Here is a 23,569-nt window from a genome sequence, read left to right on the forward strand (position 1 = left end):
TAAATCAACCCTATAATAAATAGAAAAATCTGTTGGCTTTTTTTTTATAGAGGAAAAAAATCTGACTTAAACATTGCTGAGGTTTGACAAACATTTTCAAAAACAACAAAGGTTGTGCAACTTTTAAAGTAAAGCTTGAACACACATTTATAAAAGTTTTCTCGGGAGGCACAAGTCTTCAAAACCCAAAAAGAATCAAATGGGTTTTACTGCTTTACTGAGAAAAGCTCAGTAAAAACAAAACATGGAACTTACTGATTTCTTTTTTTTTTGTTTGTTTGTTTTTTTGAGATTTATAAAGTATGGAGACAGCCACACATACAAATAGGTTAATATGTCAAGCACAAAAAGCAACTGGGAAAAACAATCCACACACTCTTGACAGGAAAGCTGATCTGAATCGGCCAGTTTGTGCCAGAACAAAAATATTGCACCAAATGTACCCGCTAAATACAACAACCCTCTAAACTCTATAATAGCTTATAATCCAACATAGAATATAGCTTTATTTAGTTTATATGGGGGGAAATAAAGGGTTTGCAAAACATACAATCCATGAAGCTCCAGTAGCATCTGGTGTTCGATAGTTGCTTTTTAAGTGAGTTTGTATGAATGGCGTTGCAGTTCAAAGAAGTGTACAAAGAAACAAAGAAGAAAAAAAAAACAAAACTTTACAGTTGTTTGATAAAATCATAGCAAAGAAAAAAAAAAAAACTCCAGCCCCCAAAAACATGAAGGCAAAATTTGATCCACTGAACATTTTAACTGCATTTCTGGCATCTTAAAGAGTCTCGACAGTTGTGCACCTGTGTGTCGGTGTTTTTTTTACAGGTTTGCTGATTTCTCCTGTCGTTTAGTGATTTGCAGAAGAAAAAGAAGTGCCTGAAGACGACCGAAAAAGGACGGCAATCAGTAGTACTCGAGGTTGTTCAGAGGAGAGCTCCCATCTACCGAGGTTCAGCTGTTAAACGTGTGCGCGAGTGTCTGTAGATGTAGGAGCTCAGAGGGGCTGCAGGACGTTCCTTCCCACCTCTGAAGTGCTGCTGGCTCCGGCTCTCTCCATCTCAGACAGCTGCTCAAACACATCCCTGAGGACACACAAAGATAAGAGCATTGTACGGATGTCTCGTGTAATCTCTTTCACCCCCCCCCCCCCCCCCCAATCATCATGTTATTCCGCCGACTAACTTGTGCATGTAGAAGAAGATGTATCCGCTGCGGTCGCGGTCTCGCTGGACGGCGGCTTCCTGCGTGCGTGACACGTCCAGGTCGTTGTAGGTCAGCCACGACTGCTTCTTCATGTCGTACACGTCGCTGATGTAATGGCCTGGAGTAGGAGGGGGGGAAAATAAGGTTAGTCAGCGGACGGTCAAGTCAGGACAGACGGCAGTGTGCCATGGTATTAGGTGATTTCACTGGCTGTGATCTATTTCGCCCTACTTGTGTGCCAAATGTGTAGCGGCAAGCCTGAGGAGACCAGCTTAAACAGTGCAGGTGGCAGGGATTGTTCACAATCTATCAGCTGAGTTGTGTACCTTAAGATGTGCTCCTTATTGAGGAAACGTTGTGCAAAGGTTCACAAGGAACAAGTAAATATCAGGTCAGGCAATATGCAACATAACATGCTGAGTATGATGCTATAAATAACCATTGAAATCAATTCTATATAATAATTTGGATTCTGACATGCAAAATGATGTGAAAGATGATGTTTACAAAAGATCTGGTTGAGTCAGCATGAAGTCTTTAGTTATTGAGGCCTGATTTACACCCAATATTAACATGTGATCTGCATCCAGATACGTTATTTATATAAGGACATCTGATCCACGAGCCTTTGCATTTACATCTGGTATCAGTGAGTGCTTGTTATCATGATACTACCCTCATTGTGATCTGATCTCATTATGCAAATCAGCCAGACGGAGCTGGTGAGTCTCAGGTGGAGGGAAGCGATGTTGTGAATGGGTCGTTCATGTTCTGTGAGGGAGGACTTGTACGTGTAGCTGTTGTTAGCTTATTTAAACCAGCAGGAGTTCAGTGACCTTTCAACTTTCTGGGTGGGGTTTTTCTTTCTTTGAAATGTGGTCATGCTGCACAGACTGAGATCCAATCACAATGCGTTTCTCCTCATCCGGATCACTAAGCTCACATGTTAATATCAGGTGTAATTTAGGGTCAAAAGGTCACGCCCTCTCAGTCCTCAATGTGACATGATTGGAGAAGCTTGTACTGGACATTTAAGGTGTTTTTGATTTACTTCTGTTCAATAATGAACATAAATCTTGGCAGAGAATTAATCTACACAACAGACAGAGGCACAAACACAAACACACACACAGAAGTGCTCACCAGAGGAGGAGCTGCTCCCGATGTGACTGACGACACTGATGAGTCTGAAAGAGTTGGCCAAGTCTCCGCTCTGTGGATTAGAGGGTTCATTAGCAGGTTACTACGACTGAGAGCAGCGTATCCATGATAGTAGTTGACTACCAACGAACGGCTGCGACTGCAAGTATCCTGGAGACGTTCAACCAGTTTACTGTGGCTGCTGCTTGCTTTGAACGGACGGAGCACGAGCAGCAATTTCAGTTTGTTTTAATGTATAATTAAAAGAACTTAAAGTGTTTATTTAATGTATGATTCTAATACCTAAATGACTTGGGTTGTGCTGCAAAAATAGTCTGATTTACTTCTTTTAATTAAGCTTTTATCCACCAAAAGTGTGCACGATCTCATAAGCTGTAAAATATGCTCAAATATAAGGAAGATACTGTAAGTTATTAGTACAGTAAGAAAAGTTAATTTCATGTGAAGGTAAAAGAAGGATTTTTACTCCAGTATGTTGGTTGTATATTAAGTGTTGCATTTTAATTGATTGTGGGAACAGAATTTGACACTTACTTCTCAAATACACCGGTCTGCTTATTGAAATAACAAGACAGAAGTGTTGTGTGACAGCGGGATGTTAAGTACCTCGGCGTTCCTCTTCAGATTCTCGGCTTCTGCTTCAGTGTACTCCATGTCCAGAACGTCTTCGTTGCCAGAATCGTCATCTGAGCACAACAGCTCAGGCAGGGAATTATTAAACTCTGTTGGGTGAGAAGGAGATTTTGTTATTGATCTGGTGTTTTCACAGCACTGAGTCTGATTTAACAGAGCATCCAACTGAGAGAACATGTCTTATATAAGGTTTGGTTTTACTGCAGCCAGTTTAACAGCCAGTAGAAAAGTCTTTTTCACTGACTGCAGCCACCATCACCATCACTTTAACGCACTCAAATAGCCACCAGCTCAACGACAGCCAAACAAGTGTCTGCGAGTTTCAACAGCCAGTGATCCAACATGTAAACAGTCTTGGTTCATACCTTGCAAGCTGAGCTCCGTGGCTCTCTTCAGGTCATCATCCTCTCTCATCTCTTGGGCTTCCTATATAAAGGTGGAGCAGGAACACGGTATTATATCATATACTGATATATTATATCAGTTAAATATAGTGTGGGAAATTTCAACTTCGCATTTTCACCTTTTCAGGTCATGTCTCTTGGTTACTTAATGTCTGCTTGATCACTAAGTACATGCTGCAGTGTGGTCTATGATAACTTATTAAGTTAATAGTTCACTACTAAACTGTAACATCTGCTCGGACTGGAAGGTCAACATGACTGTTAACTAAACTATGTGTATAGTTTCATACAGGTCAGTGCTTCACATAACAGTACAGTAAACAATCTGAGACACAAGAAATTAAAATAGTGAAGTACACTGTTACACGACATGAATAGTATTTTATATTTGATGCAGGTTTCATGGTTTTATAGTGTTACAGTATAACAGGGAAGCTCTGCAGACGCCATCTGGTCTTGGACCTTACATGCTCCTGGAGGCTCTGGGCCAGAGCTTGCTGCAACTCCTGCTCCTCCCTCTCTTGATCCAGACTGTACTGCTGGACCCAGTCCAGCTCCCCCTGCTGCTGCACGCCCTCCGGAGTCTGGTTCTCCTTGTTCTCATCCATGGTCAAGTCCAGAGAATCCAGCACATCTACACCACACCAACACACACACAATATGTAGTGATTCACTACACACTAGTGAGGTTATCTCCACTTAAACACTTGATTTACGGTAGAGAACGACACGGTGCGTGAGGGATATTTATATTTCACCAATTTCAATTTCGTGTGAATGCAGAAAGCTCGACGAGTCAGCGCATCTTTCTGTGCTACTTTTACACAATTAATCTCCTGTTCTGTCTTTAAAACTCAAAGCCTGAAATAAAAATAGACTCTTCTCTGTAGAAACCCTGTCTGCTGGATTCAGGGTTTCTGCAGTGTTCACTACATTAAATTCAAGACTTTTGAAGACTGCTGAGGTCGGAAAAGAATGATGGGAAACCAGTAGGAACAATTACAACTTTACAATAATCTATTAAGTGCATGAATTCATTGATAATTCACAGTTTTGTTAGTATTTCCCAGCTATATATAACATTTCCTAGTAATATAATAAGTCAATTGAAGTGACCTGGACCCAGCTAAGAGTCAGAAAGTTGATAATTGGCTTAAACAATGACACAATAATTCATTTAAGTTTTTACTAAAATTGACATTTGCCCATTTTGAGTCAATGAGCTACTGTAGCCGGCAGCAGTGACAATGTTTGCTGCAGGTCTGATGCTGCTCAGTGAAACTCAACAATAAAGGGTTAAACATCTTCCTGCAGCACAATCCATGAAATTTAAGACTTTTAAATACCTTCTAAGGAATTTTTGAGGTAACTGAATTCAGTTCTTATTCAGAGTTTAAGACCTGCAGATATGAATGTTTCTTAACTGCATACCTGCAGGCTGTTTGCTGTCTGTGTCCAGCAGCTCTGTGTGATAGGCCAGGTCATGGGCATCAGTGTCCCCAAAGCCTGTGTCTGGGCTGCTGGTTGGCTCGTCCTCCATGGGAGGCGCAGCAGAGAGCCCGGCCTCTTGACGGCTCATCTCCAGCACGGCCGCCAGCATTTCATCGTCGTTTATACCGCTGAAGTCTGCTGAATCCATCGCTGCTCCCCGCTGAAATCACAAAAAATGGTGTGAAGCAACGTAGATGGAAAAAAAGGGGCGTTGAATCACAGGCTGGTCAGTAAACACACACCTCTTCCGGTCGGTCGTCGTCGTCAGGCAGACAGCTGCTGAATCGTCGCTTGCGGCTCACGTTCACCTTTCTGTTAGGCTCCTCTTCACAGTCAGAGTCCACGAGGATGGAGGTGCAGCTGGAGTTGGCCACCTTCCCTCCAACCCTCCTGCACACGTGTAAGAGTTCAACGATTGAATTTACAATCCAGAAATGGAAATCAAAGTCTAAGAATACTGTATTTAAAGGACCAGTCTGTAGGATTTAGTGGCCTCTAGTGGCGAGTAGGGCTGGCCGATATGATATATAGGTTATTTCATATCCTGATAATGATACCTATCCCGATATAGCACATTTTAATTCAGTGAATAAGTAGCTGGTGTGTGCCATCATTTCGTAGTCTTGCTATGTGTGTGTATTATACGTATATTTCATTAAAGAGGTTGAGTGCAGAACAGGTTGTAGCACATCTGGAGCAGCTGGGAGTTCAGAGCTTTGCCTTAAGAAAACCTTAGTTGTGCTTGATGTGAATACGATTATTAATTTATTTTTCTGTTTAACAGCATAATGTGAAAGTCTCTCAGAATCAGCAGGACTTACCGGAGAGGTCCTGAGGAGGAGTTGACCGACTGCGACGTTTTGAGTGTTCTGGACCTTTGAGAGCAACAAAGCAAAGCATCTCATTAAAATCCTTTAATATAAAGATTAAAAAAAACTATAAGATGATTACACACTTTTTGTTTTAAAGTGTTTAGGATGTCTTACATGGAGGCTTGGGAACTCCAGCCGAGACTGATGGGGGGCCGTGTGGATTCAGTGCAGTGGGACAGCAGGGTCAGGTAGCGGGGGATCACCACCTGCTGGCCCAGCTTACTGTTCAGAGACAGCTGGGCATTAAAGCTGTACCGTTTCAGATGTAGGATGAGCACTCTGAAGGGAGGAAAAGATGCATCATTGTTTACTGTCTGTGTTGTGATTCTAGCAGCTACGGTACTTAACCTCTGTCTGAAATGAAGTGCAGCTCTGCTCAACTGTAAAATATGTGTCATTTCTAGTGTTTTACTACAAGTGTGACAACTTCTCAATGAATAGCCTGTGTGTAGATACCTGGGTAGTTTGCTGAATTTATGTGTAACGGTCGCTGTTTTCCCATTGCACTTTTCACACGAGTACTCAATTTCCTCCATCTGCAAGAGAGAAAGAAAAGTCTTCTGTCATTAAATGTTCAAACATTGAATATCCGGCTGTTTGTTTCATGTAGGAATAGAAGTATAAAGTGTCGATAGATTATCTTTCCATTGAAACTGATCAGAAGGTAAAACAAGAAACTCACCCTGAAAAAGAGATCCAGAGAATCCTGGATAGAGCGAAGTGGGAGGGTTTTCTTTCTGCGCGGTAGGTCGATGGACAAGTCGTTGAACTGCTCTCGCTTCGTCACCAACTCGCCACAGCTGCAACACAACATGAAGGTGATCACAATTTTTCCATCTTCTCCGTGGCGTCTTAACAGTTTACATTACAGGAGAGGACAAATTCATGATGATCAAGCGGGGAAACAGGCCTCACCCTTTGCAGGTGATGGTGTGCTGCACTTCGAATTCCATGTTGACCGCCACGGGGCAGGTGTAGATGCGGGAGGTGTCCGCCTCGTCGCCGGGCTCCGCCTTGGCTGCCGAGGACTGCGTCGTCGTCGTCGTCGTCGTCTCGTGGCCGTTCTCACACACTGTGGAGGAAGAAGATGAGGAGGAGGAGGAGGCTGCGGCTTCGTTCGTGCAGCTTTTGTTCATTTTCTCCACGTCGTCCTTCAGCTGGTCCAGACACTGACTCAGGAACTCATGAGCATCCTGATAAACACGGAAACATGCAGGGATTTAATTAAACACAATGAATATATGAAGACATCTCATTTTAAGGTGACTCTGATTTTATTTTATTTGTACATGCCTTCAATCAATTTGTAGAGAAACAAATGTATTCTCCAGGTTAAGTATGTGGAATAATCTCTACATAAAAAAGATCTACTGAGGTACTTTATTCTAGTTCCTGTAGACCAGAACTGCTCTGAACTGTTGATAGTAGAGAGAAATCTTACATTCTGCATGTTTCCAGAGAAACGCTCAGCTGTGGAGGAGATGGCACTCTTCACTTTCCTCAAGAGGTCCTTTTTCGTCTCTGGACAGCCCACGTCCTTCTTAGCCATGAGGTGAGCGAAACGCCTGGAAGGAGTGATGATACCATGCAGAAAAAAAATGAAAGCAGGTTTTGAAAAAAAAAAAAAGGGGTCAGCTAGCAAAGCACATGAACAAATAATTCTCACTACATTACGTTCATTTGGGTTATTTTTAGAGCATGTTTCTTGCATGACATCCTGTTGACTGTTTCACTCTATGTGGGCATTTCACACTTTAACAATCTGACATCAACATCCACGGCTGCTGATTGAGCTGAACGCAGTACCTGAGCAACGCATTGATGGGCACCTTCTTCCATGAGATGCCCTGCTTCAGCATGTCATTGGAGAAGGAGGGGAGGCTGAAGAGGGACTGCAGAATGGCGTTCATGTAGCAAGTGTTGCCCAGGTTGGAAAATCTGTGATATACAAGTTGGAAGAATTACACATTAGATGGCATCAAAAAAATCTAATAAAAACAGAAGAACGTCTGCGTGACGGGTTAAATTTCTCACAAGAGTGCACCAAAAACATCTTTTCTTCTAAATAAATAGTTGGTTTTCATATTGTTAAAATTGTTTATTGTCATTTTCCAACCAAGTAAATGTAAATTCAATAAACCACAACTGCAAAGCTGACTTTTGGAGACAGATTTTGTCAGGAGAGGACAACAATCCACTCTCTCTACACATATAACAAATCCCGTCTGGCATGTTCTTACCCTTGCAGTGGAGGCTGAGCCTGGGCCAGAGTGGAGGGCCTCTGTTTGTTCCAACCACCGTAGTCCAGAGAGGGGCGAACCTTCTTGAAAGGAGTGGAGTGATTGGGCAGCATGAGGCTTCTCTTGGCTGTACTGGTCTGTGATGTGCTGGATGGCCTGAGGGGATTTCAGTAAAGATACTATAACTGTCAATCTGTGGTGTAACAGCCATTAAATCCTTCAACTTTGACATTCAATTCAAGGCCAATTACAATTTCTCAGTCTGATTTTGGAAACTGTATAGTCATCAAATAAACATGGACAATAAAGTGACACTGTTCTCCTACTTTTCTAAAAAAAATTGCTACCAGATGTTTCCCTGCTCATGTATCCTCAAATGGAAAAGTAGCCCCGGCATGTTAGTATTTCAAGCTGACCACTAAAGAAACTCTACCTGTCCAGAAAAGAGTGGCTCTGGCTGTAGTCTTTAGTCACAGATCGGCTGCCGTAGAACGACGTCGGCTGAAGGGGAGTTGAACCCAGTGGAGCTGAGGGAAAGGGTTAAAAAAGTGTGATGAGACAGAACATGAAATATGAAGGTTCATTTTTCTATATAAACTCATCTCTTAAAACTAGCTTAAGGCACACAAAAAGCTCGGTAAATCTCCGGAGATTATGCAGGTAAAGTCAACAGGCAAGATGAATTTTACTGCTTAAACTGGTAAAAGAATTTGTTAAGATGCCGGTATGACAGCTGAGGACATAAGCAGTGTTACTGTATACAGATGGTGTTGCCGCTGAGCTGTGAATGTAGAGGTTTACCTGAGCTCCTGTTCTCCTCTGTTTGCTTCAGCTTATCTTTGCAGCTCAGTAGAAACTTCCTGGATGGGTCTGAAGTGGCCTTGTTGTTGCTAAGAAAATGTACATATTTTTAAATGTTATCTCACTACGAAAAAAGCACCTAAAATGAATTTAATAGGATAAAAAACCTCATCTGCACATTGATCTATGATCTAAATGTTCTTCTTTGCCACTGACAGCAATTACACATGTATATATGGATGTACAGTTCAACTTACACTACGAGATATTAGCATTCTGGCAGAAGAAAAAACCCATGATTGTGATAAAAGGCAGCATAAGTCAGGTCATTCTATGTGTATCCAGCATCTCTACAGTTCAGTCTGAGCAGCGGGGCGTGTTGCTTTTACCTCGAGGAGTCATTTTCCTTGGGGTAGTCCTCAGTCAGGTCACTTTCAGAGTTCAGGAGTCTCTTTCTCTTCTCGCTCCTGAAAAACAGTAACGTGGAACAGTTCATGCCACGAGCCTGAAGTGACAATTCCAGTGTGAACTGTTTCATTTAGGAAAAAAATTATCAACAAGAGGTCCGTTGTTCTTGTCAGTGAAAACAAAAACAACAACACTTGTTCTACTTAACCTGAAAAGCACACTAACACAGTACTTTTAATAGAAAGAGAAAGAACGCTTCAGGTGTCTCATCAAACTCTGCATTCTAGTTATATACAAAATTTATGGATACACGGTGAAATTAACCGTTATTACCAAGCGTTATAACCTCAAGATATAGTTAAAATGATCTGTTCACATGACATTAAGTCTCATAGCAACAGCAAAATGAATTTCCTTCATACCTGTTCTCAGAGAGTCCAGTGCGAGTGGGAGTGGACGCCGCTCTGCTCGGGCTGCCCAGAGGCTTCCGCGGTATCGTGTCCTCCCGGCCTTCAACGCTCTGCCGCCTCGGTGTTGTCTGGAAGACGTTAGGAGTCCGGACGTTTAAGTCAAATGTAACCTTCAACGCTTCTCTCTAGATTTAAATGTTTAAAAACGTGGTTTTTGAGTCGTTGCTCACCTGTCTCTCTCCTGAAGGATTGCTCTCGTTTTTCACCGAGCGGTTGCCAAGAACACTGAAGTTTGCGCTTCCGTGGGATGATTTTAAAACTGACAAATTAAGAAGGAATAAAAAAAATCAGGACAAAGTGTGTGAATGAAAAGATTCTTTGGACGATTCAGTCTGTAGTTATGACAAAATAATTAAGTATTTTGCTTTTAACACAGGTACTTATGCTCATTTCACTACAAAAACTAGTTTATTCTTTTGTGTTTTATATTCAGTTGGACATCTTTATTGAAGAGTAGACAGGAACTATAAATAGCTGCATCTTTGAGCAACATCTTAATATTTTTTGACACAGTTGAGCAATGGTTTGATTGAATCATCAACCAACAATGTGTCACGAATTATGTGCAGGATATTATGTTTTTTAAACCAAATAATTACTGTCAGTTATTTGTGCCTTGAAGCAGAGACGTGCTGTCTCCAAAACACAAAACGGGTCCTGTGGGATACTGTTGGGACACGAGTATTACATAATTATGGGAAAACTCAGCCTCAGGAATAGACAGAGTCAGGAGGAAACGGCCTGAGAGACGTTTTTCAAGGCTGTAGCTGTTGCAGCTTGATGTCAGGATTTATGATTAGCTTAAATTCAGAAGATCAGAGGCTTGTTATCACAAATTGGTGCCATATCCGGCCAAGAAAGGTTCAGTGCATTGATGACTATCATGTTGACTATTAGTCACTTTAGTGTTCTTTAAATAGAAATTCTGCTTCAGAGTATCAAGAGGACAAGGAGCAGGACATAGCAGTAACATCAGAAAACAAAAGGTCAGGGAGGAAGAGGAGGAAATAAATCTGAACAAAATGAAATAATAAATAAATGAAAATAAAAGAATATTGTGTGTTACCTTCTAATCTGGACATTCTTTATCTATGGCTCGGTTAAAATCCACTAAATTAAATAAATAGTCAACAGTGCTCCACATCAAAATATGTGGTGGTAGCTGTTGTCATTTGTTATGATTTTATGAAAAGGTACGACTGGATTCTATCAATGTTCATCCCACACAGGTACGTTACTGCCCCACAACTGTCAAAATCTGTATCAACTCAACATTAACTTGAGAAATAAAACCAAAGCAAAGTAACTAAAAATAATGACTTCACGTTGGACAAACTTATCAACATCACAAATAACAATTTTGTTCCTTTCGTTCGTGCTGTGAAGCATCAACAAAGCTCTTAAAACAAGTAAAGGTGTAATTACTTGTTTTTGGCTGCTTGAGTTTTTCCAGGTATTCTTTAGTCTTCTGAACTAAAGTCGGGGTCATCTTATCCAGCGTGATGAGACTGTTGTCCTTCAGAGTCAGCATGATTCGGTTCGGGTTCTGATTGATGGTCTTCACGTTCTGGTTGAGCTGAGGGCCAGAAAACAATTCAACGTAGTTTCATTAATTTCGTTTTTATGTTTTTCTTATAAATAATAACAACTGGATTTATTAACCTGCTGCTGCTATGCTGAAACTAATTTGCTTGGATTTAAACTGTGAATTATTTTACCAATTTTTTTTAACTGAATTTTTGGAATTTGAACTGAACGGTTTGTTGACGTAGCCTCCAGAGCTGGCGGATGTCTGTCGAGGGGCAGCTTCCTGAAGCTGTCCAATCAGAACAGAGTGGCTCCTCAGGAGGCGGGCCTTAAAGAAATAAAAGCTAAAGCCGCCTGTTTCAGACAGAGGCTGAACTGAGGGGATGTAAATCCTGCAAAGTTATTCCATTAAAGCCCCAGATTAAAAATATAAACCTGGAAATGTGCATAATATGTCCCCTTTAAAAAAAAAAAAAAAAGTTTACAGCTTGCCCCTTGAAGAGACTTGCAGCTGTCAAAATGCCCATCATCATGTCAAACCACTCCTGGACCTCCACTGTCCATGCATTTGCCCAGTATGACCTATCTACACCCTCATATTCATGCCAACACATGGTTAAATAAACATGTTTCAATCCTTATACACGACCCCATACGTTCACTCAATAGCGAAAATGAGCCTACAACTCATTCAGATGGTCTAAATTTCTACTGTAGTTTAATGACTTGCCTTGAATTGAGCCTTTTTCCACAGCAGACAGTTTGACTTGTCATATCAGGAAAAGCACAGGTGTTACTAATAACATTAACGAGTCAACATGAACAATACCAGGACCCTGAAACCGAAGCGGCTAAATGGAATTAAACCAACATTGATTTTATTATGTACACATGTGCTTTTCCTGGTGTGTCAAGCAATGACTTTGGGTTATGAGAGGAAGACATTTGCATATTAGTGGAGTTTTTTGCTACTACCATTTACACTGAGGAAGCTGTCTTTTAAAAAAATGTGCCCTGTTGAGTTTTTTTAACCCCTTGTGGCACTGTGGAACAATATTTTGATGAGCAGGTCTCTCTTTTGTTTGTATGTCATGCTCTACATACACGCACATGTGGAAGTGGGGAAACGTTTAATATTTCTAGATGTATAAGGCCATTGCAGGTAATATGGATGACGCATGACTGATTTATACAATACTGGAGTTTTCAAAATTTTACGTTAATGTTTTAATAGCCACCTCTCAAGTCTATTGCACCTTACGACTGCTGAGCAAGCTATAGTTACGATTTGGGCACCACAACTGATGTAAACAAGATGGTCTGAGTCGGTCGCTGCCAGTTGCCGTTAACAGTCGAGAGATAAAATCATACAGTTTGTGGTGTTTAACGCTTCTTATCGTTTATCTTCAGATCCAGTCAACTACCAGTCATTCTCATTCATTTCGTTTCGAACGCGGTTTGTTTTTAGGGCTGAAATAAGGAACATGTGTGAGAATAACAAACAACAAGGCGACAGGAAAACAGAGATATTTAGTTTAAAATCCTGTTTTTCTGGTTTCACTGCAGTACTGCAGCATACATTAGCAAAGCAAATCAAATTTTGATCAATGTCATAGATTTTGTTTTCTGTTTTGGTACAATGACTGGCTTTTCTCGTGGGATTTTGAGGGTTGCCTAACAATGCCTTTCTACTCGTGAATTACCTGACGTTGAGTGTGTTGTCCTCTGTTTTTACTCAGTTATTCAATATATACTTCTTTCTGGCTGTCAAAAAAATCCATTTATCCTATGTATATCACTATCACTAAGTTTATTTACGCCATGTCAGTCTCAGACCTTCATCTGGTAAAATTCACAACTTATTATTCATGTCTGTTGAGACAAAAAAACAATTAAAAAGATATAAATCGATGTATGTTGGAGGAAATAGTTCTAATGTCAAGTGTCTGGTCTCCGTTGTGTGTTCCTGACTTAGATTTTGTCGTACATTCCTGTACATTTCATGGTACTGGTGCAGCAAATTCCATGGAAACCCCCTGAAATGAAGTTTTTACTGAGTAATGGCAGAGTTAAGGGACAGGCACAGAATACGGTGGTCAGTTATTGCTTATTTACAAGCTAGACATTGCTTTGTTGGGCGAACAGCATACATCGTCAATCAGCCACCGTATCGCTTGCTTTCCCTGAGGCTTCTCATATTTAGATAATGAAGGAAGAAACACCAAAGACTGCTCTGATCAAGTTTCCACAGATGAAACAGATGTTGTTGTGACAGGTGTTTCTCGAAATATTACAATGGAAATTGCACAGAGATACTCTTTGAGAATGCAAAGCAATTGGTAGGTGCACACATTATTAAATAAGTCCAAACCAAACAAACTGAACAATACCTGGAAAGTTTTAGGAGCTCCACCACTGTTGAATCTTAGACAGAGGTTGACTTTGTTGTCCTTCTCCAGAATCTCAAACGTTCCTTCTTTCCATCTGGTGTTACCTAAGTCCATGCTGGTAAAGCGGATCTTAACAGTGCCACCGCTGGAGACTTTGGGCACTACGGTTGCCATGGCTTAATATCCAGTTGGTCACTTTGGAGGCTCGGACTTGTGACCAAACAAATCCTAAACAAGAGGGAAATTAAATCAACTGTCAGACAGCAACGTCTAGTGTAAAAAGAGTGAATGATTAATTGTTTGCTTTGACTAAATCAATGCCTCCGAATATCACTGCACAGCTTTGCTCCATTATAATTAATATATTCAATGTACTTGTCATTACTGTCATTGCTCTGTAGACAGCTGACATTAGAGTAGGCTCATAAGCTCAATGATAAACCTTGTTGATTTTAAAGAAATCTGTAGACAGGACAGAAAAATATTTCTTCAGTGTAAAGATGAAGTGGAAGCAAACTGTTTTTGATTTCTATGTGAGAGATATGCTTTTGTATATTATCTTTTTTCAGAGCCTCTTTTTGTCAATAGCTTTATACTCAAGCCACTATATATGCAGTTTGACTCCTCTTGTTTCCGTGTTGGGTTGGGGGTGGGAATGCAGAGTTTGAGTTGGTTTCACATAAAATGTATCATTATAAGTCATCTATTGTATGACTGATGCTGTATTGTGAAATAAAAACTGCAAGTCTTTAAAAAAAAAGAGAGAAAGAAATCCATAGCACTAACAGCTGATGTTACACAGCTTATTGAGCTAAAATCTTTAACGGTAACCCGGCTACTCCAAACCATTTCAAAGTCGCATTTAATTTTTGCACTAGTCACCATTTCTTGGTCTATGACAAAGTCCATATTTCCTTTTTTACGGTCAATATTTCATTTCAAGTTTTATATCCCATGTCAAAGCTATCGTTATTCCATTCTGTAAATAAATGTAAAATGTTTCATTCAATTTTAGCACTACTTTATTTAATTATTATTATTACCTTACTGTTATTATATTATTGGCCAATAAACAGACTGATTCTGGTTAACGTTACTCAGCTATTGCCCACTATTATAATAATTCTACTTCTTTTTAATCATAAATCATTATATACTATGTTTATACTCACTGCACAATGGATAATAACTATTTTTAAATCTATCTCACTGCTCATTTTGTCATATACTATGTATATAAATACTGCACAATGTATAACATTATAGCCTTTTCTATTTTACTATTGTCGTGTGTGATGTGTGCTGGACAGTGATGTTATGACACTTGAATTTCCATCGGGATTAACAACGTATTTCTTATTCTTAATAAAAACGAATTACAGGGATTAAAGCAAGAAAAGATTTGTGAGCCTGTAAAGTTGTCCGGGAGGAAATGTGTACAATATAATGAATTAAGTATTATATGAATTTAAAACTGCTTTACACCTGAAATCAGACATGGTGCCTAAGAACTCTAACCCCTGCAATTAACCTGAGCAACTCAATTAAGGTAGCCCACGTTGTGCATCGCTTTACAACTGAGCTCCTTGTTGAAAGTCACAACAAACTCCCAAAGTCGACCAAAAGCAACGTAGCTCAGCAGCTAAACAGCACAGACACGTTATAAACGTTACAACATCTGGATGATACACACTGGATGTTATACAAAGTGGGGAAACTCAAGCCGCTCATGTTAGCAGGCTAGCGATGCCATTAAAGAGCCAATATAGCCTGAGTTTGCATTAGCCATCATCAAACGGCAGCAAAGACGTGCGAAGGTGCGACTGGGCGCTACGTTACCGTTATTCTGGCAAGACAAACAGTCACATAGTTAAATGAGCAAAAGCGGCAGCAAAGTTACGAAGAGCTATCCAGGGTGACACTACAGCTGGGATGCAGGTAAATGTCGCTGAATGGATGGAGGAGGCCGACATTAGCAAAACGTCCGGCTAGCAGGCTAACGGGCTAATTTGCCTGATTGTAATTTGGTGATGAAAACAGTGCCACAGTTTGATTACACCGTCGCAGTTCTTTACCTGTCGATGACGTACGCTCGTCCCGACACTTTTAAATCACAGTATTGTCTTTGTAGGTCCTCCGAGGGCAGGAAAGTTTGTTTTGCCGGCATTCACCTGCTCCCAGTCCGTCTCTTGTTGACAGTGGACCCGCACACGACGCCTCGCAACACTGCGCGATGATGGCGGGAATGTGAAAATTTACAACGGAAATGAGAACCGAGATCTCGTAGAGTCTCATCTCGCGATATTTTACGTATTTGTTTCTAGGTTAGCTTGTTGCCCCCGAACAAAAACTCGCTACTGGATTATGTTATTGGATTAATACCTTTCAGTTTTGAGCTCTTTACAAATGAGAATAATAACGTCTTTGTTATCCTTTTATCTTAGTGAAATGCTGTTGCTTGTAAAGGTGATGTAGGATACGTGCGTACTAGATTGTATTCGTCAAGACACTTAGCGTTAGCAGCCAGCTAACGCGGGCTAGCTGTCCGTATCGTGTTAGTTACACCAACTTTTGTTTCATTGCAGTCGCATTTAGTTTTTTTTTACTAAACCACACTTCAGTTGATACAGTTATTCTTTTAAACAACCACTAAGAGCTTCAGAGAATGCTGGCTACGGGTGCAGTAAGTATCTAATATCCGCGTACTGTACCAACCGTATTAAGTCCTTAAAGGAAAGGTTCGCAATTTTTGAAGTCTGTCTTAAGACTGGAGCACAAATGAACATTGAAACATATTTTTCTTGCCATAATCATTCCTCCTGTACTGACCATTATGCGCTTATAATGTAAGTGATATGGATCAAAATCCACAAGCCTCCTTGTGTTCAAAAATGTATTTAAAAATTTATATGAAGCTAATATGAAGTCTTTTTTAGTGCCAAAGTCCCTCTATTTGTTACTATACTTCCACCGCAGCTCAACAGGGAAACACTGTCTGAGGAAACAGAAAGAGGGAATATGATGCTAAATAGACTGTAAATATGGCAAATATCCACTTGATATGGTTAACTCAGACTGCTGAAGCCTCATATAAGATTCAGATCAACTTTTAAATGCATTTTTTGCACAAAATGACTGTGTGGACACACTGTGGATTTTGGCCCCCATCACTTCTATTGAAAGCACATTTGAAGAGGATCCTATAATAGCCAGTATGAACAGGAGGAATGATTACAGCGAGGAAAACCTCTTTCAGTGTTCATTTGGACACCTGACTGTTGTTTTAAGACAGTCAATCAACAGGAAATATTCTGGATATATTCTATAGTCTTCAGCATCCATTTATTCATATTTACCGCTATTATATTTGATATATTTGGAAACTTTGGGATCTCCACTGAAACTTCAAGTTTTGTGGCTTTGAACAACATTCGGCTGGGCTGCGCTGGGCCACAGATTACTTAGATAATTTATATTTTGACTGTGACATAAGTAGGTGAACACATTATAATAATTATAGTGAGATCTCAGCAAGACTGCCAATTCATTCACAGTGATGCCCAGTTAAAGCTGTTCGCTGGTGTAAAATCAGTCATTTTGAATACCTTGATGTAATTTATCTGATGTCATATTGTGATTATGACTGTTTATGTTTCATAAAATATGCATTTTATGTTATTATGATAAGCAAAACAATGCAAATAATGTCTTTCCTCATACTATAATGTTCTCTCTCTCTCTCTTGATGAGTCATATGTTGATTGTTTTCCTTCATTTCACAGGCTGTAACTAATGTCACAGCCCTGGCCCAGGTAGACAGGGAGAAGATCTACCAATGGATCAATGAGTTGTCCAGCCCTGAGACCAGAGAAAACGCCTTGCTTGAGCTAAGCAAGAAACGTGAGTCTGTGCCAGACCTGGCACCCATGCTCTGGCACTCCTGCGGCACCATCGCTGCCCTGTTGCAGGTACGACCCATGTCCCATCATCCCTAGCTGTAGCATATAGTATCTCATCAGTCTGTTGTCTGACCTTGGCAAGAAGTTAAACTGATTTCTCTCCTCATATGATTCTTTTTTTTTCTTGCTTTTTAGGAAATAGTGAACATCTATCCTTCTATAAACCCACCTACACTTACAGCTCACCAGTCTAACAGAGTCTGCAATGCGCTGGCACTTCTGCAGTGTGTCGCCTCACACCCAGAGACACGGTAATGATGAGTTCATTTTAACGGAGAACTACAGTGGTTTCTGTAACTGACTTGTTTTGCACCGTCTTTAGAAGCTTCATCTATGTAACGCTCCTTCACGACGTTGCCTCTTAATCATAGTTTTTTCCATTACATCTGACATCATGTGCTCTGAACTTGTTGACATTTCAGCAAATATATTCAATAATCATTCAAAACACAGTCAAATATTCACTGGCAGTAAATGTCCGTGAGATGTGTTTGAAGGAGTTTAGTATTATGAAGCTATTTTGCATCTCCAGCTATATTTTAACTGGAGTTGTTTTCTTTAGCTTGGATGTTATTTAAAATCAGACATTTCACCTTATCAACACCTTTTTAAAGATATGTGTCTTTTTATTGACACAGTAACATATTTTCTGGTCTTTATACTCGGCTTGTTTTGCTTTTTCTTGTTTTATCTCGTTTTATTATTACAGGATTTTAAATTGCAGTTTGTCTTGTTGTTGTTGTTGTTGTTGTTGTTGTTATGTGGACCCCAGGAAGACTAGCAACCACTTTGTGGAAGCTAATGGGGATGTGAATGAGGGGAAAAAAGTAAATATGTCTCACGTCTCAGCATTGAGACTGTCATGAACTTAGTTGCTCATAATGTTAACGTTGGCATTTAAACATTTTCTTTTGTCTACCTGATCAGTAAATTCCATGAAGATATAAAAGTAACATCAGAGCTTACATTTGATATTTTCTGTATTATGAAGGTCTGGTTACATTGATTATAACCCTTTTATTTCTTTGCTCTTCACCAGGTCGGCCTTTCTCGCCGCTCACATCCCTCTTTTTCTTTACCCTTTTCTGCACACTGTGAGCAAAACGCGGCCGTTTGAATACCTGAGACTTACCAGCCTCGGAGTCATAGGTAACCTCTTCTACTTCTGTTTCTTGATTCGGGGTTATTTTTGACAAATTGTGTGTGTTCAGCATTCATTGTTTACACACTAAGCTGTCTTTTTGTATTTACTGCAGGTGCGTTGGTCAAAACAGACGAGCAAGAAGTGATTAACTTCCTCCTCACCACTGAAATCATCCCGCTGTGTCTGCGTATTATGGAATCAGGGAGTGAACTCTCCAAGACGGTACTTAACTATGAGCAGCTGCTTTTCCAACTGTTGGTTTAATAGATAAAAACCTGTGATTACACCTGCTAGTGAGGAATCAAGTCCTGCCAGAACCTTTTGTCCTTCATCTGTTAGCTTTACTGCTTCCCTGCTCAGTTTGTTTCCTGTATTTTTTTAATACCAGATCTTATACCAATAATTTCTTCCAACCTTCAAGGAGATTTATGACCACAATCAGTGCCGTAGTGCTACTCAAACTATCTCCTTTTCATTACTCTGTTGTTATAGGATAAGAAATAATAGGTTTGTGACCTGAGGTAACATCTCATCATTCTTCATTTCATTTTATACGGCAGGTTGCTACCTTCATACTGCAGAAGATCCTGTTGGATGATACGGGGCTGGCTTATATTTGTCAGACATATGAACGTTTCTCTCACGTGGCCATGATCCTTGTAAGTGTCCCTTAAATATCTGATTGATTGAATTCACCTACCCCGGTCTCTCTGCACTGTGTGACACTTGATTATAGAAGAAGATCTCCTGTCAGGATGTAACTGTCATCTTTTTATTTTGCAGGGGAAGATGGTGCTCCAGCTCTCTAAAGAACCATCAGCTCGTCTGCTGAAGCATGTTGTTCGCTGCTACCTTCGCCTCTCAGATAATCTCAGGTAGATCACCGTCGCACACATACAGTATACGGTCGTTTATTTAAAGTTTGGCTTTTTATAGAGTGGTGATCAGTGTGAGATGGGTTCCAGTCCCTAATGACCCTGACGCTTCAGCACAAAAGCCCAGTCTAATAATAGCCCACACAAACAGCACGGGATTCTTATCAAAATAATGATATAATAATAATTTGTCCTGCTACTAAGTGTCTACTTCCCAGAACCTTCCCTGCTGCACACGTACCCTTCACCTTACTGGTCTGATTACAAGGCACAAAGCTTCTAATGCAACTGTTGTTGTGGTTGCTGGAAATGATTTAGGATCCAAGTATTGCTGCCAAGGGAATGTTAATTTGAGGCCTGTCGATCAACTGAACAGAACTGAGGAACTTCATCATTACTTGCCACTAGGTGGTGCCATGACATCAAACATAGTGTGTGATGACTGTAAGTAAATGACTTGTCAGTCTGTGGGTTGTAGGAGCTTAATGACTGGCCACAAATTAAAACAATCAGAAAACTAATGAATTGTCTTTCTGATTATGAATAAGTAAAAAGTCCAAATATTGGTTATTACATACGTACAAATGTTCTTCCTTGTGTCCTATCTAGCACATTATAGAATGAATTCTTTATGCTTTTTGTGGCTGCTGGTGGGAGTAAGAATAATAACAGCCCATCACAATTACTTAATTATTACTTAATCGTCATAACTGATAACTGCAGATCACATGATGTGACAGGGTTTTCTGCAGTGGAGGCTGCTAAACCTTCTGCTAACATCAGTATCAGAAATTATGACATATTTATGAAATGTAAATGAATCTTCAGGGTAAACAGGAGAGACTCCATATCGCACATCAAAGGCAACATATTTAATGAGCGAGGCGATTGTTTAAACCAACACACGAATCATGATATTGAGATGTGTCAGAATCCAGCTGAGCAGAGGATTGGTTGATTCATTAATCACATAGTACATTCGTGAGGAGGGAAATGGTGACATGCATTGTAGCAAATAGAAGTTAGTTATGTGTCTGATTTGTGTTTTAATGTCAGCAGGTTCATGTTTGTTTCTATTTCTATCAGTGAGTCGGATCAGAGGTATTTTAAAGGAGACCACAGCTCTGCTCCTCTGTTTGTGCCTCCAAAAGCTGTTTCAGAAACAAACAGAATACAGTGACTGGCTGAATAGATCCAAACACAAAACCACACCTTGTATGCTTTATTGAAGTTTACCAGTATAGTGTTTTAACCTCATAGTTAAGATATAGTCCATTACTGCCAGTATCCCTTTAAGCAATATCAATAATGCATGCCAGGAAATCACATTGCAGAAGAGAAGTTATGTTAGAAGTATAGATTGATCTTTGTTGTACTTTATCTAAAGAATAACCCCGTTCCCCAGTTTGTATGTAACATTAATGTGGGATTAAGTTTACCTCTCGCTGCTATTGAGACAACCAACATGAAAAGTCAGGGACAAAAATAGTACATTAGTTTGTGACATGTGGTTTCTCTTTCAGAGCCAGAGAAGCCCTGCGTCAGTGTCTGCCAGACCAGCTGAAGGACAGCACCTTCGCTCAGGTGCTGAAGGACGACACCACCACCAAGCGCTGGCTGGCTCAGCTGGTCAAGAACCTGCAGGAGGGCCAGGTCACCGACGCTAGAGGCATCCCCCTGGCTCCGCAGTGACGGGGACGAAACGCGCGTTCGCAGCAGACACGAATGGACTCCCATCACTGTTTAGATTTTGTATTTTGCCAAATGTGGTGCTAAGACTGTCTGCACAGTGAAGGACTTGATAAATAGAAGAAAATATTTTTGCTTTTGGCTAAAAGGATTCATTTCCACCATTTTTTTTTTTTTTTCCACGCTGGTTACATCACCTTTTGAACAACACTATCGACTGAAAACCTTTTTGTTTTTTAGAGCCTGACAGATAAGCTTTTTAAAGCCAGTACTGATATGTGAGAGTAATTTAAATCCAATAATTCTATATTGGCTGATATTACTTAAAAATGTATTTTGTCAAGATCCCTCCAATTGAAAGAGTCGTCTATTTTACAGTTGAACAATAAACTTCACTATCAAAGATGAGAGAAAAAAAAGGTAGTTTTGAACAGTAAACATTGCTGAAAATAATATGTCATAACTGTAAGTGAAATATTTTAAACTTGAATGAAGAAAAATGGCCAAATGTATAATTTACTACACTGTATATTCTCTCTGGATATGTGTCAACAGTATAGGTCAGTACTGATGTATCAATGATAAACCAGCCTTTCAAATCTTGGTCATCTCTGCTCTTCTTCCCGTTCTCGGGGTTATCACTGTAACTTTCTGTAACATTCCACTTCAAAAAGTAACTGTTTAATTTTTTTTTTTTTTTTTTTTTTTTTTGCTTCTTGCGTTTCAAATAAGACTTTTTAATCTTGGATATGACTGGCTTGTGTCTCTTTTTGGACTGATCTATGCAACAGTTTAGTTTTTTTTATGTTTCCCAGAGCCGGGTGGGGCTTGTTCAAGACTTTCCATAAATAAACTGGTTTCCACCTAACTGAGGATATTAATTGCTCCCTTGACACGTAGTAAGAGGAACTGCCTTCAGTCTTCTTCAGTGGAAAATCACATTGATTTTGAAGGACATATTTTTCTCCATGTCTTGCGGAGCCAGTAGCATAAAAAGTTATCTATTGTAGCTTTTTCAAAGTTTCCTGCAAGTGTTTTTTTTTTCTGGTAATAAAAAATATATTTCAAAATATTTTTCAGACACAATACATATACCAATATTATACTTTAATAAAACTTTGTATTTGGAGTTTCTGCTCCATGATGATAGATGATGGAGCCCTATGAGTAAAAAAGATAAGATCGCATCTATCTGTTTACCTGCTTATCCTGTCTAAGCTTGCTGGATGTTATCCCAACATGCATTGGAAAAGAGGATGGGTACATCCTGAACTAGTCACCAGTCTGGGGCTGGGGACAAATATATAGACAGACAACAGCCACTTACATTCACACCAGTGGGGGAATTTAAAGTCGCCAGTTAACCATAAACTGCATATTTTTGCTGGAGAAAACCTGCACAGGTGAGGAGAGAAACATGCAAACTCTGCACAGAAAGATCACAGCTGGCTGGTGGATTTGAACCCAGGACCTCGCTAGATGAAGAACTATTATGCTGCAGAAGACTGCATGTATCTGAAATTTATTGTGACACATAACAAATGAAATATGAGGATAGTAAGGTAACAAATACTTCAACTGTATAATAAATACTTATTATATACTGACTGCATCTAACAGATACTTTCCATATTGATTCATCTGTCAATTATTTGCTTGATTACTCATTAAATCATCTAGTCTTTATAAAGTTAGAAAAATATCAATTCAAAATGATAAAACACAGAAAAGCAGCTCATGAGCAGTATTTTGATGATCTTCCCATCATCAGTGATGCTTTGTAAATAAGTAAAATATCCAATATTTCATTTCTTTAACTCATGGAAAACTTCAAACTAAACTTTTATTTTGCTAAATATTCAAACTGCATACATTTAGAGCTTTATTTAATCTCAGACGTGTCCACTCAGTGCTCCGTCTAACAGCCCCACAAACTTCACAGATGAGTGTACTTTTCCTCTTACCGGTACATTAACGGATTGTTGCCCTTATAGCTTCCATTATCCTCAAAACGACTTAGATAAACGTCAGGCGTCGCGGAAATATCTCCACTCAAGCCCTCCATTTGTGAGCAAATCTGCTCCCCGGTGGGAGATGTTCCTGAGTGTGCATTGTGTGTGTTTTTTTTTCTGTTTACCTTTAAGTAGCTAAAGTCATTACAGGTCTGGTCCATGGAGCCTTTCAAATGGAAGAGTACATTAGATAGATTGGGTTGAGAATCTTATACTGACGGTGAGGAAAGTGATGTTTTCCATTTTATGGTGCTTTTGATATTCACCCATTTCTTTGCATGTAA

General features: G+C 39.9%; 2 protein-coding genes across 3 annotated transcripts; one reads left to right on the forward strand and one right to left on the reverse strand.

The window, feature by feature from the left end:
* Positions 1-476: 476 nt before the first annotated feature.
* Positions 477-15,834, reverse strand: usp37 (ubiquitin specific peptidase 37). The gene is made up of 24 exons (XM_067602989.1): positions 15,682-15,834; positions 13,607-13,834; positions 11,115-11,265; positions 9,860-9,948; positions 9,642-9,757; positions 9,201-9,278; positions 8,812-8,900; positions 8,444-8,537; positions 8,011-8,166; positions 7,577-7,708; positions 7,212-7,335; positions 6,686-6,963; positions 6,453-6,570; positions 6,227-6,306; positions 5,885-6,049; positions 5,720-5,773; positions 5,141-5,288; positions 4,839-5,058; positions 3,875-4,041; positions 3,369-3,429; positions 2,977-3,092; positions 2,353-2,422; positions 1,189-1,327; positions 477-1,088 (listed from the first exon to the last, which is right to left on the reverse strand). Exons 2-24 carry the CDS (start codon positions 13,778-13,780, stop codon positions 1,001-1,003), a joined length of 2,907 nt encoding a protein of 968 aa, XP_067459090.1. The 5' UTR covers positions 13,781-13,834; positions 15,682-15,834; the 3' UTR covers positions 477-1,000.
* Positions 15,416-22,019, forward strand: LOC137192379 (CCR4-NOT transcription complex subunit 9-like). 2 transcript variants are annotated; one of them, XM_067602996.1, is made up of 8 exons: positions 15,416-15,544; positions 17,389-17,574; positions 17,701-17,816; positions 18,605-18,714; positions 18,822-18,931; positions 19,270-19,368; positions 19,493-19,584; positions 21,108-22,019. In XM_067602996.1, the coding sequence occupies exons 1-8, from the start codon at positions 15,539-15,541 to the stop codon at positions 21,274-21,276; spliced, it is 888 nt and encodes a 295-aa protein (XP_067459097.1). In that variant the 5' UTR covers positions 15,416-15,538; the 3' UTR covers positions 21,277-22,019. The 2 variants fall into 2 exon arrangements, with proteins under 2 accessions (XP_067459097.1, XP_067459096.1); XM_067602995.1 differs by lacking the exon at positions 15,416-15,544 and adding an exon at positions 15,932-16,289.
* The last annotated feature ends 1,550 nt before the right edge of the window (positions 22,020-23,569 follow it).

The sequence above is a fragment of the Thunnus thynnus genome, chromosome 11 (assembly GCF_963924715.1).
Source record: "Thunnus thynnus chromosome 11, fThuThy2.1, whole genome shotgun sequence".
NCBI classification, from domain to species: Eukaryota; Metazoa; Chordata; class Actinopteri; order Scombriformes; family Scombridae; genus Thunnus; species Thunnus thynnus.

Excerpts from the sequence above, each read along its gene's own strand:
- usp37 (XM_067602989.1), bottom strand. The coding sequence starts at position 13,780 with ATGGCAACCGTAGTGCCCAAAGTCTCCAGCGGTGGCACTGTTAAGATC. Across the intron at positions 8,901-9,200 it reads AAGGAAAATGACTCCTCGAG|CAACAACAAGGCCACTTCAG; the intron begins GTAAAAGCAACA and ends ACATTTTCTTAG. Across the intron at positions 7,709-8,010 it reads GCTCAGCCTCCACTGCAAGG|ATTTTCCAACCTGGGCAACA; the intron begins GTAAGAACATGC and ends TGTATATCACAG.
- LOC137192379 (XM_067602995.1), top strand. Across the intron at positions 17,575-17,700 it reads CCATCGCTGCCCTGTTGCAG|GAAATAGTGAACATCTATCC; the intron begins GTACGACCCATG and ends CTTGCTTTTTAG. Across the intron at positions 17,817-18,604 it reads GCCTCACACCCAGAGACACG|GTCGGCCTTTCTCGCCGCTC; the intron begins GTAATGATGAGT and ends GCTCTTCACCAG.